The following is a 15,373-nucleotide window of genomic DNA, read 5'->3' as shown; positions in this document are numbered from 1 at the left end:
GTGGACCCAACAAAATGTACAAAAACCAGAAAAATTAACAGGACGAGTACCTACCTGAATTGGCTTAGCTGAAGAGACGAAATAAAAGGACTTCAATATACATACATTTAAAATTGTTACTGTTATAACAGCGCAGAGAAAACGCTTCGTGGTGTACAGGTAAAGCGCTACGCCTTCCTTTCTGTGGCTGTTGTGTGTCCCTTGGTTCTGAATTCGTTAGCGTAGGGAGGAAGGATAAATAAACCCTTTGTCTCCTGTGTCAATAAGTAAAACGTGCCAAATAAGTCATATATCGCCCAAACGGCCATTGAATGGCTCCGCTGGTGCGCTGAAAACAAAGTTGTGCTGTGGTCTAGTAGACGCGCTGCTTCCAACATGCCCTCAGATCTGAAAGAGTCACATATTAAGCTAAAGAAGCACAAGTGGTGAACGATAGACGCGGAATATGCATTTTCATGCTTCAGAAAGCAGGTTAAAATTGATACAGATAAAGTTCCAGAAATGCTATCATACACTTGTGCCCCGCATGGTCGCAAATACGTCCTATGGCAACTAAGTACGGAATCGTTGTCACTGCTGTAATGCATTTATTTTCATAAACAAATTACAACAACCGACAGTAGCCACTCCGCTGTGATATAGCGTCTTCAAAAGCAAGTATCGCTACTAGGCACTTTAAATGGCTTTTCTCTAGGATAACCATTTCTTGTGGGGCCATGTGACGAGTTATAAGAATGGCATACGTGTCATCTCGTTGGCTTGGCCTTGCAATCTCTTGAAGTCAGCACCTCACGGAGAAGTCGGGAAGTGAGCAAGCTATGGCCACTACGGCATCGTGGTTCTTACATGGACGCACATTGAGGTGATGTCACGACGCTGTTTGAATTCTTCATTATCGCCGTGTGTCCGCATCAGGGCATGCATGCTCACACATCCTACGTGTTGCGATACCTGGCCTGGTAATTTACCTTAAGGTTGTAATAAAGTCCCTCAGTGCACAAAATGAGCTGTCTGGTTACCTACGAACACTTACACTGGTTATTCTGTTGTAATGGCCTGATTCGCACCATCAGATCAGAAATAACATTACCAGAGCTATCCCTCGTGGCTTGACATGGTAGCGAAACTCATTTTTATTTTTAGTTTGGAACAGTAAACACCGACAGGAAGTCTCTTCGGGGTTGTTGTCATTGTTATTGCGCAGTAGCTTCCCTCTGTATTGGCCTTGAAGTTGTTGCCAGAAGTTTCTCCCTCGCAGCCCCCCATAACTTGTCGAGTAACGGGTCGTGCTATCATTCGCGTGTGCATCCAATATTAGCACTAACCCTGACACCGCCCGCATTGCTTTAAGGCCCTCGGGCTGAGCAGGGCGCTCAAGGTAGGCGGAACCTTTGCTCCCTGAATTAGGGCTGCATGCAAATCACTCAAGGAGCAACGCGCCTAGATTCAATTGGCAGCTGGAGAGCTTTCCCTCGTCAGTCCTTCCTCGGCGCTCCTGCGCTTTGCTATTCCTCCCCTCACTCGGTCCGTTGTTCTGTCCCTTACAGACAACCGCAAGGGTTTGTGCTGGCTGACGGTGAGGGACGGCCAGTGCGAGAACGACGTGAAGAGGAGCATGCTGCGCTCCGAGTGCTGCAACTCGGTGGGCAAGGCCTGGGGAAGCCCCTGCCAGCTCTGCACGGCCGACAGGGGTGAGTCTTGTCCGTTTCACCACAGCTGATTTATGTCTGCACAACAACTTCACTTTTCTTGCCTTAAAGCCGGAATAAAAGGTCTTTTATTTCCTGGAGTACAAGCTGGAAGTTTGTCTGAACTCTCTGTGTGCGCGAACATGTTAGTCAAAGTAAACACTAACGAAGTTCAAGTTCAAGTTTATTCAAGACAATATTGTAAAAACATTGCCTTGGGGGACATGGCTAGAGGCAAACCAGTTGCCTGATGGAGGCCACGCCACCCTCTAATAAAAAGAAAGGTGGAATAAGTTTTAAAATTCCCTGCTACTCTTCGCGATACCCGTAGCGTAGCTATTGCTCTTTTAGAATTCTGTACTTTGCAAACGCACATCATCGGCTAGAAGCTGTAATGGCTATTATCTATACAGCCACCTTTAAATAATACGGTTTGCGCCAACTAACTCTTTCAAGTAAAAAGTTGCAAAAATGTTCACTAACAGCTTCAAGTTTTGGCAAGTGCTTTATTTACGGCAGATTAGCGTAGTATTTAAGACGAAAGACGACGCACATACGCTCTAACGCTTCTAGCTCACTTCTTCACGGCCCGGAGTGTTAAGTGCATTCGTCTATGTAATTGCCTCTAATGTCTCGACCGTTCAGGAGGGCACAAATGTCCCCGGGGACAAGCATCTGTCGACGGGATCACATGCACGGGTAAGTGGCTGTGCCGGGAAAGGCATTGATTGGTTGATTTTATTTATTTATTTATTTATTTATTTATTTATTTATTTATTTATTTATTTATTTATTTATTTATTTATTTATTTATTTATTTATTTATTTATTTATTGAGTGAGTGAGTGAGTGAGTGAGTGAGTGAGTGAGTGAGTGAGTGAGTGAGTGAGTGAGTGAGTGAGTGAGTGAGTGAGTGAGTGAGGATATCACTTTGCGCACGTAAGCAGGCAAGATTTGTGCTGTCTGGTTCGCTTTCGAGAGAGGATGGTCAGCCACCTAACAAAGAACATGTCATTGCATGTACGAATTCCGGTACGCAACTTTTTCTGCTCGTCATCTAAATGAGATGAAGTCATAGCTGGTCTTGATGTAGGTCCTAGGAGTGTGACTGAACGCCTCAAAACACCAACTTAACATCAATACGCAGGTACGTTTTCATTCGTACAACATATTTCGATCTTCCGTGTTCTTATGCCTAATCTATGTTATTGTGTTTCACTTTCGCGTCCTGCTTTGCTTTCCTTTGCTTGCACTTGTCATCGTTTGGTGGCCATCTTTTGTAACAGGCTGTTACGGAAATGCCACCCATTAGAAAAGATCGACATGCTACAGCAAATGACCGCCACAGTGTCCGTTTTTCCTTTTAATCTTATCCCAACCCCGGCGCCCGCAGACATCAACGAGTGCGAGCTCTACCCTGGCATCTGCCGCGGAGGAGGGCTCTGTGTCAACACCCTGGGTTCGTACCAGTGCAACTGCCCCACTGGCCTGTCCTTGGACGCCGCTGGAACACGATGCATAGGTGCGTCCAAACAGGGCTCCCATTTGCATTCCGTACGTCCTCATATATTCTGCTATTTCCTTTCCTGGTCTATGAAAAAGAAACGATTTAGTTACGCGCTCCTGTTTACAAAACACCAGACGTGGGATCTCAATTTCTTAACGGTATTTTCTTCTTTCAAGCGGTTTCTGAGCGTTGATTCAGGAGGCTCGAGGCTATTGAAATATAGCGTCCTTTGGTGCCCCCTTTCCTTGCCTAAACTCAAAGCTGTACATAAAGAAGAGCGGAAATGCCGTTCCAGTCGGGGGCTACGCGATGAAAGAATGAGACGGCAAATGTCGTGGAGTGGGCACTTTGCCGGACGCAATAAAAAAATTCACAGCATATCCACGGGGTGAATGATGATGAGTGGGCGAAGCTCCTGAGGGGAAATCATCGGTAAAACCGTGACTCTTCAGTGAAAGTTCGCCCACTACATCTGTGTCCGAACGTAGCGTCTAGAAAGTCTCGCTTAAACCGCGCGTCGGCACCTTGGGGCTAAGCTCGCCTGATGCGTTTTGCAGACGCCTCACGAGCTCTCACTGCATCGGGGTCTGCCTGCCGATACGCGCGCTTTCTCGCCGCTTCCCGTTCTCTGACGTTTTGGAGATCCTCTTCGCGCCGCAGCCGTGCCGCTTCGCGTACGGCAGGGTCCTCGCGCCATTGCCGTGACGCTTGGGCCTCTCGTTCTCGAACGCTGTGATCTTGGCGGCGTCGTCGCGCAGCCAGACGACACGCTTCGGCCTCCCGCTCTCGTACGGCAGGATCTTGGCGGCGGCGTCGCGCAGCTTCACGGAGCGCATCTGCCTCGCGGGCTCGCATATCTGCAGCCTTATCCATCGGGTGACTCCGAGCGCGCGCCAACAGCGAACGGATTTTATTACAACGCTCCCCGCCATCTAGTAAACAATCCAAGAACTAAACTAGAGGTAGCCACGCCATCTAGTAAACAATCCAAGCGCATCTTTTCATCATATACAAGTACCGCCATCTAGTAAACAATCCAAGAACTAAACTAGAGGTAGCCACGCCATCTAGTAAACAATCCAAGAACTAAACTAGAGGTGGCTACATACATACGTCGAGGATGGACAGACCCACGCCCTAAGGAGCTTCGCCCCTAAAAGAAGGAGCGGTGCGGCGATATATGCGGGCAGGAGGCAAACTATATGGTGGGTGGTCGAGCGAACTGTCATAGAATTTATGGAACAAACTGAGGCTGGCGATTCGGCGATGAATAAGAAGGTTTAAAAGATCGGATTCATCTTTAAGGGGATGAAACGCTCACGTTGTACAAACATGAGGAATGAATAAATCTAGCTGCTGGATTCTGGACGGATTCAAGCGCGTTGGTTAAACATGCTTGGTGAGGAGTCCAGACAGACGATGCGTATTCAAGTTGGGTACGAATTAAAGATTTGCAGGCTAGCAGTTTTACATACGGGGGCTCATGGCCGTTTTAAGAAACCGTGTGATCCGTTATTTGTTTGCCGATGGTGTAATGTCGGTAATATGCGCGCGCCTTGTTAAATGGTTGCTTAGAGTGACTCTAAAGTATTTATAAAAGTTGACATTTTCCACCAAAACGTTACCGATTTTATAAGAGGAGATGAGGGGGACGGGGCGGCGGAGAAAACAGTGTTGCATTTATTCGGGTATAGGGTCGTGAGCCAACGACTGCACCAGTCCCGCATGCGCCATGGTTAATTTCATATCAAGGATAATATCAAAAATCATAAAGCATCATAAAACATTAGTATCATAAAAACAACTTTGCAAAAAAAAAAAGAAATAAGAGCTTAGAAGGCAAACCACTTGACCGCTGCTTTGATTACAAGCTTCTTAGAAGTTCGCGCGCACTAATTCACTGTCCTCCACTCCGACCCACGCAGACTTGCGCGAAGAGACGTGCTACGTGTCGTTCAAAGATGGTCGGTGCACCCGTGGCCTTTACGGACTCTTCTCGAAGGCCGTGTGTTGCTGCACCCTAGGCAAGGCCTGGGGACACGCATGTGAAAGCTGCCCCAGACCCGGAACAGGTGAGGAATCGTGTGGGGGGAAAAGACGCCACTTCAACTTCCCTTCATTTTGTTTATGGATGTGTAATTCCACGTTTATAGAGAAAAGTCCAGTACCTTAGCTGAATATAGATCAGACCTTCAACACAAAACCTTGTTCTTAACTGCGTGCATTCGTCTGCAAGTTCAAATGTTCACGCGTTCATAACTCAGATTAAGCCCTATCTTCTAGGTCCTCTCTGACTGTAGGTATAGGTTACTGGCCTTTTGCAGTTCTGATTGTCAAATCTATTTCACGTGCTACCGACTCACATTGACAGCTCTCTCATTCCGCTAATCACACCACCTATGCGGCGAGAGTGTCCGGTGTCGCATCGTAGCTGGATATTACGAGAAAGGACTTTTTTCCCCTTTGCTGTCTTCTCTCCTTTGATCCTCAATGTCTGCTTGGTTTTCCCCATGACGCACACAGAAAATAACGGTCAGTTGGGAGGACCATTCCACCTTGTCACGCCAATGCTAGCCCGTCTATATAATTTTGTTTTATTCCGGAAAAAATAAGAACCCCTGCACTGCTCGAAGCATAAAACTGACGCCCGCTTAAGTGAGTTTTGGAAGCTGGTTATTTCGCGATTCTGCTTCCACAGGTAAATAAAACTGAGCCCTGTTAATACTGCTTCAGTTAGTGACGTGTTGTATAGCAGTTCGGGCCAGCACTCTTAACGAGATCGAATTTTAAAAAGACAACTGCGCAGAAGAAATAGCAACGCCTTAAGAAACAAATTTTTATTGTGTGGCAGCATGTGTTACTAATGAACCTATACTGAGCAGGATCCAGAGAACAACCTCCAAAATTTCACATAGTTTTAAAAAATGGCTATTATACCCCCCCTTCCCCCCCCCTGCATAAAATCGAGAGGTTAACGTACATTCTATGAGGGGTTCTAACAGAGGAGGTAGAGGGACATAAGAGGTCAGCCCAGCGCAATGTTGGGCTTTCTACAGAAAACGGCTGCAGTTGTGTCTCAGCAACCATCGGTTATGGCCGGTTATAGTAAGCAGCGTGCGTCTGTTTCCTCTCGCAGAGGCTCACCGTCAACTGTGCCCCAAGGGACCCGGCTACGGCCCCACGGGCAGAGACATTGGAGTCGTGGACGTCGCAATCGCCGGTAGGCTCGTAGCACGTCCGAACGACACTGTTCACTGCGGTGCTGGGGCATAACGCCGTTTCTGTTCACGCAGACGTGAACGAGTGCGCCTACTTTCCCGAACTCTGCCAGAGCGGCCGCTGCCAAAACACCATCGGCGGTTTCACGTGCGTCTGCAACCAGGGGTTCGCGCTTGACCAGGAGGGCATCAACTGCACAGGTGCGTTGGCACATCCACCGGCACATCCGCGCGCTGTCTGAAACGCCCCTGGCCGGGGCAGTTTTTCGCAGTTTCGAACGAGTGACAAAACTAACAGCAGCTCCGATATACGAAAAATTATTGCTCTGGAAGGGGCCACGTGGTCAACTTATAGCTCACAGGGCGTGTTACGGTTTTTTATCGCGAGTACCGGTTATTCACTGTAGAAGCTTAAGGTTAAGTGCTTGCGTTAGGTGAAACATGCATCACAAAAGTGTATCCCGTAGGCACAGGATGAGCGTGCTCTAGGCGTATAACCGAGGCACTCGGGCGTCAGAAATGCCATAGAAGCTGGAGAAGTGGAGAGTTTTCAAACTGCAAGTATACCTATAGCTACGGGGGCATATAGATCTTCCTAGAAATCATGGACAAGACCCCTCGTCTCTCCGGCATCTTCATAGCTCGAACGCTCAGACACACTCCCTTTGGCCCAAGTTCGGCTTTATAAAACCCCGTCATCCCTTTCTCCCCATCTGCAGAAGGGAGGGATCGCACAGACAGCTCATAGCCACCTATTGATCAATAAGCCGCCACAGCGAACGGTCTTCAGCCCTGTACCCTCGTCGCGTAGAAAGGCGTAGCGGTCAGAGTGGGAGACTGCGCTTTTCCGCCCCTGGAATACTAAACTGCCCCATGTAAATAAATATATATTCACTAAGCCGATGCTGTATGTGTCAGTGTTCTGTGAGAGGATGCTCTATGTGCACGATTACGCCACTCGGTTTATCTCATCAGCATTGCGGAAATTTAAGTTGGACATGTTCTCATGCCTTAATCGAGCAATCAATCATAAAATCATACATTCTAATTTCTTTTTTGCAGCAAGGCACTGCATTTGCAGCTGATGATTGGAGTGACTTAAAACAAATTAACAAGGAAAATTCTCAGTGGTTCTAAAACCGCAAGCCTTGTGCCGGTGTTTTGGCGGTCAAGGGTACAAAACCTTTCTATAGTCGGCAGTGTCTCAAACTAATTTGCTGCGTCGCGTATTGTTTCCCATTTTGTTTTCTTCCGGCACAAGACATCGACGAGTGCAGCATTGCGCACGGGGTGTGCGGTAATGGCACTTGCAAGAACACCGCCGGCTCGTTCCTCTGCGAGTGCCAAGATGGCTTCGAGAGCTTCATGAACATGCAAGCCTGTCGCGGTAAGTGTTTTTACGCAAATACGTGCCTGTTATTGGCCGGCCAAATGGGTCGTTGTTTGCTATACAGTCCTTCGTTATTACCGATTAACCATCTTGTTTCGTCTCACCCGTAGACGCTCACGGCGTCTCTGGAAGCAATGATAGCGAAACAATAATAGCCACACGGAATTCAAGGCTCAATAGAAAAATGAGAGACAACACATCCCCAAATATTTGTAGTTTAGACTAACTTCGACATCATCTCCATAAAAACTTGGCATCGAGTTCGTCCATATCCGTGTCTTGTGGTGGTTCCTTTTCACTGTGACCATGTCCCTGGCTGCCCTTTTGCCACGAGAAAGCTTCGACCCAGTCCACCCATTTCGGGAGCAAGGTCGTTCAAGCCGTCGCTGTCATTCCTCGCAGACGTGGACGAGTGTTCGCAGAACAGGGGGCTCTGCAGAGGGGGAACGTGCGTGAACACGCCGGGCTCGTTCCACTGTGTCTGCCCGCCTGGCCACGAACTCACGCCCAACGGAAAGGCGTGCAAAGGTATGCACGCACATGCGGACCTTGTTCCGCATTGCACGAGAACAGCGCGCGCTCAACGCACCCTCTGCAAAATAAAAAGCAAATGCCAGCGTTAAGCCCAGGATTGATGTGAGATATCATTACCATGTCACCCCACAAGTGTCGCACCAACACGCCTCCCCTCTAAGTCACTAACGAAGACGACTATTATGAAGACGATAATTTCCTTTGAGTAGACATTAGATTAGGCTGAAATGTTTTAGTGTGCGTGAGTGTGCGTATTTTCTGTGGTAATGAGCTTCTTAAATCGAATCGTCGTGTCAGGTCATTTTCAGATACTTGTATGAAGCTCGTGCTGGACATTTGGCTTGATAGCATCAGTTACCGAACTTGAAAATATATCTTACAGCAACTATCTTGTGCCTGGTCAACGCTAAAGAAGATAACAATTGTTTTAGCTAATATAGAGAACTTTACTAGAGCGTCATGCAATGTTTTTAACAACCTGCGACGCAGGTTACGACGTAAAGACTCTTCTGTGGGTTTTTTACGTAGGACCCTCTAACTTTTTTTTTACCACAACTCTTCCGTTCTTTCCGAGGTAGGGTAAGATCATTCCCTGTGTGAAACACAGCATAGGGTGCATTTTAAACGCTTCGCTACGTGCACACTGTTACCAATTAACTCGTGACGGCCTTTCATGCCCCAAGACATCGACGAGTGCAGCCGGACCAGTGGAATCTGCTCCAACGGGATCTGCGAGAACATGATGGGCGCGTACCAGTGCATCTGCAACCACGGCTACAAGCAGAACACGCTCCAGTCCAGCTGCGAAGGTAACGGCCCGCACTGCGCGCAGCGGGGCGGCGGCGGCAGGGCGCTGACGAGCACCTTTCTTGCGCCCGCCGACGCAGACGTGGACGAGTGCGCCATCGACCGGGGCAACTGCAGGTCCCTCTGCGCCAACACGCCGGGCAGCTTCCACTGCGCCTGCGAGCCGGGATACGAGCTTCTGCCGGACGGCGTCAGCTGCACGGGTCGGTATACCAAGTTCCTTCCACTTGCACCTCTCGCGCAGCGTGTATGGAAACGTCACGCAGAGACCCGAGAGACGATAGACTTCGGCAGACCGCGTAAGTGGCCTGATGCCGTGTGGCCCTTCATTTCCGTGAAGGGGTGTACATAACTATTCCCTTTACTGAGAAAATTAGTGGGGTAAGAGGAAAAGCACAGCACGATTGATTCAACATGAACAAGAACGCTTGTCATTGACAATCCTGACGTTTGCACCTTGTGGTGGCCGCCTTCGGGCGCCTCTCCTTTTTTCATTTCGTTTCTTTTACGGCGATTTCCTTCTACGGGGGAGGAGTAACAAAACTTTTATTGTGGACACCACGATGTGCTCAGCCTCCCAAGTCCAGGAGGCCGCCAATCCGAGCTGCGTCCAGAGCCCGTCGCAACAGGGCTTGCCGTCGCTCTGGTGCCGAGCTGGTCAGCTCGGCCTCCCACTGCTCAGGGTTGGGGGATGGGATGGGGTTAGGGTGGCGAGGACAAGAGAAAACAAGGTGGTAAGTGGTGAGAGGTATGTGACAGTGCGGGAAGTTGTAGGGGAAAAGGGACGGCTAGATGTGGTGTAGGATGGGGTGATTATAGAAGGTTTCAGTTTGCAGGTGGCCGTTTAGGGTGGCGTGGTGTGTTGGGAGGGAGCGGTGGGGCGGGGGGTATATTCTTCGTGTGTGTCTGTAGTGGCACAGTATGGAACACAAGGTGGAATCAAGGGGAGGGAGCGTGTGGTCAATACTATATTTTTATTTTCCGCCGTTAAGTGCAATTAACGGGCAATAAACCTAGTGAACGGAGCCATTTGCGCTCTCTGTTCTTGTTCTTTTTGTGCAGCTACACATAAAACCTCATTTGCACCCGTCTTGTGTCTCCCTAACTATTTGTTTATTAAAGGTTGCGAAAACGTTGTTGGTGAATCTACACATTTTTAGACGGTAAAGTAAAACAAACAAAAGGTCATACGCTTTGTGCTAGTTTATTTGCCCCTTTGGCCATATTCGCGTTGCTCTTGACTCTAAATACTTAAGGACAGTGTTATGTACGCTGGTAAATAATGACAAAAGCATCAGTATCGATTTGAGTATCGTGTGCATACGGTCCGACTGCATTCATTTATTTTCCAGACATTGACGAATGCTCTCGTGGTCTGGACTCGTGTAACGGCGGCAAGTGCCGCAACACGCCGGGCGGTTACACCTGCACATGCACGGACGGACTGCTGCCCGCGCGGGACGGCCTGGGATGCGTCGGTGAGAAAAGAAGGAATCCCTTCTGTTTGGGTTTACGTAATCCAGCACCCGTGAGCCTTTTTTGCTCCCCACACGCTCCCACTCTCCCTGGCGCAAAAAGTTTCAAAATACGCTCACAGACGCATGTGTGTACAACTACCTTCAAAAGAATGTGTTACATATTTATGTAAGCCCTCTACCCTATCCCCCTATTCCTATGTACTCTTTCCTCCCTATCCCACCTCCCCTACACCAGCAGGCGTTCCGGTGGCCGCCCCTAGGCGAGGCAATTTGCGCCTGTTGGTGGACCTTTCTTTCTTTCTTTTGTGCAATAAATACATACATACATATTTACAGCAATTGTTCCGGAGAATGCTTCCGCAGTGTCTCTTTACAGTAGTCATTGCATCCCAAGTGGTGCTTAAATTTTGAGCCAGCCTTATACGCACGCGCCAATATGCAAGGACACATAGAGCGGCAAAATTTGAGCCAGTGTTCTCATTACTTTTGACGGCGCATGCACAATCCCACACTCGCGCAAACGCATACGACTTTGTGAAACAAGCGCAAATTTCAATATACTGAAGCAGTAAGCTGCTTAGATCTGGTTATACCTTGAAGTAGCAATCATTTAATTACTTCAACAACCAGCGAGAACTAGCGCACTCCTATTTCACATCGTTTTGGGTGCACGACACTTCCTTTGTCGAGCGACAGCTAAAAGCTAAAAACAAGCGAAGCGCAAAGATGCAATGGTTTGTAGCTCTAGTTCACTCTAAGACTACTTCTAAGCAAGAACGGAACCCGTTTAGAAACTTTTTGTCTGCCTTAACGTGCATATAAGCATGCATGTTTAGGCCTATATGTAAAAGATAATGTGAATGCGCTGTCTTTTATGCTGGCGGCAGTAGAGCCGCTAAAACTCACCCGCACGTTTTTCCTTCCTCCAAAGACTACGACGAGTGCGAGAGAAACCCGAACCTGTGCAAGTACGGAAGGTGCGAAAACACGGTCGGCTCCTACATATGCCGCTGCCAGCCTGGCTACTCCGTCAAGGAAGGCCAGACGCACTGCACAGGTGAGTCTGACTTGCTCCCTAGTGGACGTTGTTTTCAGGCTAAACAGCCACATTTCACAGAGATATTCTCTCTTCACTCTCTATTTGTCTTGGCCAGCTAGAGGAAAAAGTAATATCACAATGAATACGAGTCGAATGTAGTTAGTGCTGTGTTCGACGCTGAAGTTGTAGGTTAAGCTACACAATCATTTCAATCCACTGGTAACACAGGCCGCGTTCTTTGTAGAACCATTGGTAGGAATCAGCACATGCGACTCGACTTCAACGAGGCGCCGCGTTCGCGGCTAAAGATAAGCTGAAATCCGGCTGCGGCAACATCCTGGCAATGAAGCCGTCCAGAAATATATGTCCGCAAGAAACTCTTTAACGCAACAGTGAAGCTTACTGAAAAGTATCCCTATGCTGCGCGTATTGTCAATTCTGGAGGCAGCCGCCGTCTTCATTTGGACATATAACGAAACATTGCTTTCATTCAAAATACAAGTCGGGACAGGATGCAGCCCATTGGGTACGTCGGAGGAGGAGGACCGAAGTACCGAGCGTAGTGCCAATTTGAACGAAATAAAGTAAGAATAAACTCAAGAGAGGCTGTTTTAAGCTTTGCTTTTCAGCAGACAGAAATAAGTTATTGAAATCTCAAGTGTTGCATGAGACATATTGCCAAAACACCGACCATGCTTTCAACATTCGCGTCGGTTCTGGCATACCACAGACAGCCGCAAATGTGTGTAACGTACCTTTCTATCCCCTAAACATATGCGTCTCAACGATGTCCCAGATACATTTTTGAGGCACGGAATTTGTGCATGCTGTAGACCGTCATCTGGCTGAATCTTTGCAGACGATGATGAGTGCGCGAACGGTGCCAACGACTGCAGCGAATTCGCCGACTGCATCAACACGGACGGATCATTCCAGTGCGCGTGTCGCGACGGCTTCCAAGGGGACGGAGTCACGTGCAAAGGTATACGCCTCGAGATTCGCGATCGCTGCGCCGCCTGCCGCCGCTTCTCCGCGGCGTTTGCGGGATTAGCGCTGCGCGACTGATAGGCGGTCATGCAGTGTTTTGGTTCTCTTTGCCTTTCCGCGCACTAAACAACTTGTTAAGGTGACGTCTGTAAGCTAACTGCACGTTTAGGGCGCTTAAAAAAACAGCTGCGTCTTGGTAGAGCGCTCGAACGCCAGTAAGAGCTACCCGGGGAGGCGGTTCTGCGCGCTTCTTGGCCGCTCTTGCGGGCGTCGACGACGGCAGCAGCATATCACCGCTGTCACCTTCGAACACGTCAGCACAAGTGAATTCTATTTATTGTCACCTCGTTTAGACTTGATATTGGCACTGTAAGAGCTAGGTTACTCTATAAGCCCATCTTCGCGCTTCTCGTGGAGGACAAATGTAAGAGATGAATCTTATAGCGAGCGCTCACCTCGGGACAAGACGACCCGGCATTAAATTTGTCGCCGTGTGCTGACTCCGGAGTGTAATTTTGCATTATCCATCGTATTTCTTTGGTACAATGTTTGCGAAATTTATGCCGCATTGGCTTGTTCAGGGTACTCACCAATATCTGATATGTGATACTGTGATATTGGCAGGCGTAACTTGCGTGCTGTCAGGTATGAGTGCTCCGCTGGATTTTATAGTGCACAAAGTCGATTTACATCATAGTGTGTATGGCCGCAACATGACCATCGGAGGAAACACTGCTTACGGAGACACTGCCACTAAATTTCAGGGCAGCGGAATTGCAATCAGCTGCATGCTAATGCTGGCTTTGGGACGCCGGCCTGTGACACACGCCCGGCGCTCATATAGATCTTTCTAAGATCGCGTCATAAACGTTTATACTCTCGTGAACACACCAGACTTGCAAACAGAGTGCCTGCTCCACGTTATTCGGTATTTCGAACGCGGACAAATGGTAAATCGCTGTCTTGAACGAGCCCCAAAAGCAACGGCGACAGGGGGGAGCGGGCCAGGGACTCCCGCGCCTGCTTTCGAAACGGGCCGCTAGGGGGATTTCAGTGGCGCCCCTACAGGCCGCGCTCGAGGCGTATACTAACACATTGTACACCACGTGTACGGTAAACAAAGTGAAGTAAGACAGTCGCAATCCATGAGCGTAGCGAACCCACCTAAAAATCGGTATCCACCTTTTCCAATTATTCTTTTTTGCGTTGTGGCGTGACAGTGTAGGAATATTTGCTATTTTATTGCAATTAAAATAACCGGGTGACAACCTTCTTTCGTTACATCGTGACATTGTTTAGGTATGGGCAAGGTACCGGCCCTCACGGTGAAATCAGGTCATTTGCGTTCCTGAAATAGAACTATGCCGAGCCTCTGCACCGAGTTCATATACGAAAAAAATAATGAATGACTCGATAAATTTATTTGGGAAAGGGGAGGTGAGGAGAACGGGAGGGATTACGAAAGTTCTTTCCACGGAATGCATCGAGTGAGTGCCAACCTTTGGTCCGGTCTTCTGATGCCGCCCTGCACAGGGACCACTGGCCCAAAGTTGTAAGTGTGTGCGCATGTAAAACCTTGTTTTTATGTAATTATTTTACACCCTGTTTGGCATTTCGCGGCCTGTAGCCGACTTTTCCGGGCATGCTATTGTAGTGATAACCGTTATTAAAGTACAACGTACAGAGTAAGCGCTGGTTCGTTCAAGAGTGCCTGTATATCTCGACGAAGGTGCTTCCCGCTTGTTAAGCCCTAGTAGCAATGGCTAGAGCGGAATCTGAACGGCACTCGAGACACATGCCAACATTCAGAATAAATTTCTCTTGCTTAAAGGGTGTCGTTGTTAGGAAGCATTCTGATTAAGAACACTGCACAGTACAGTTGTAGCTTAGTCACGTTCTTTCACCTACAAGACATCCGCGGGACAGGGTAAATGTGTTCTTACCTTAACTTCCCAACTGAGCGACTGTTCCTTGCCCGTCCGCGTGTAGTCGCTTCTTCTATAGTCAGCAAATCAGGAACAAGCCAAGCCCCGTTACGCATGAAGCCATCGAGCCCCCTCTCACCCCATAGACGTGAACGAGTGCCTACGGAACAACGGCGGCTGCGACACGGACGCCACGTGCATCAACACGGACGGCTCCTTCAAGTGCCACTGTGACAGCGGCTTCACGGGCAACGGATTCGACTGCCAGGGTGAGCAGGTCCAATGTTCCGGGCAGCTTGGGATTCCGCTTGCATTCCGTGTGAAGCTGTCAGACGAAGAAGGTTGGCCCGCCTTTGTTTCCCCTTCGTTTACTCTATCCCAGACATCGACGAGTGCAGCAGCACTCCGAACCTGTGCGAGAATGGCCAGTGCATCAACCACCCAGGCAGCTATCGCTGTGAGTGCCGCATGGGCTTCGCACCACAAGACAACGAGAGGGCGTGCGTCGGTGAGTTCGCCTTCGTACTGCATGAGAGCTCTCCTCCTTCCGTGTCGGATTCGTTCGTGACACCAGGCGTGTCAACCCTGAACGATGCCGGACTCGATGCTTCAGGTTACTACAATGTACTACAATTGATAACGACTCAGCGAGCAATGGAACGGAAGAGGATAGCTGTAACATTAAGGGACAAAAAGAGAGCGGAGTGGGTAGGGAACAAACGCGTGTTGAGGACATATTAGTAGAAATTAAGAAGAAGAAATGGGCATGGGTATATAGGGCATGTAATGCGAAGGCAAGA

At 48.7% G+C, this 15,373-nt stretch overlaps 1 protein-coding gene across 3 annotated transcripts in view; it reads left to right on the top strand.

Moving 5' to 3' along the window:
- Positions 1-15,373, top strand: part of LOC144170792 (fibrillin-1-like) — a 167,399-nt gene that overhangs the window by 90,762 nt on the left and 61,264 nt on the right. For all 3 annotated transcript variants that reach the window (XM_077700798.1, XM_077700799.1, XM_077700800.1), the window contains 15 exons: positions 1,548-1,691; positions 2,334-2,387; positions 3,082-3,210; positions 5,121-5,267; positions 6,332-6,415; positions 6,489-6,614; positions 7,675-7,800; positions 8,206-8,331; positions 9,021-9,146; positions 9,225-9,347; positions 10,497-10,622; positions 11,554-11,679; positions 12,521-12,643; positions 14,720-14,842; positions 14,956-15,081. In XM_077700798.1, the coding sequence (XP_077556924.1) occupies positions 1,548-1,691; positions 2,334-2,387; positions 3,082-3,210; positions 5,121-5,267; positions 6,332-6,415; positions 6,489-6,614; positions 7,675-7,800; positions 8,206-8,331; positions 9,021-9,146; positions 9,225-9,347; positions 10,497-10,622; positions 11,554-11,679; positions 12,521-12,643; positions 14,720-14,842; positions 14,956-15,081 (1,809 nt within the window). The remainder of the gene's footprint in view (positions 1-1,547; positions 1,692-2,333; positions 2,388-3,081; positions 3,211-5,120; positions 5,268-6,331; positions 6,416-6,488; positions 6,615-7,674; positions 7,801-8,205; positions 8,332-9,020; positions 9,147-9,224; positions 9,348-10,496; positions 10,623-11,553; positions 11,680-12,520; positions 12,644-14,719; positions 14,843-14,955; positions 15,082-15,373) is intronic.

This window comes from Haemaphysalis longicornis, unplaced genomic scaffold, assembly GCF_048455015.1.
Source record: "Haemaphysalis longicornis isolate Haplotype H1 unplaced genomic scaffold, Haemaphysalis longicornis Haplotype H1 scaffold_2, whole genome shotgun sequence".
Classification (NCBI taxonomy): domain Eukaryota; kingdom Metazoa; phylum Arthropoda; class Arachnida; order Ixodida; family Ixodidae; genus Haemaphysalis; species Haemaphysalis longicornis.
The sequence above is the reverse complement of the archived record's forward strand: the minus strand, read 5'-3'. Positions and strand labels throughout refer to the sequence as shown.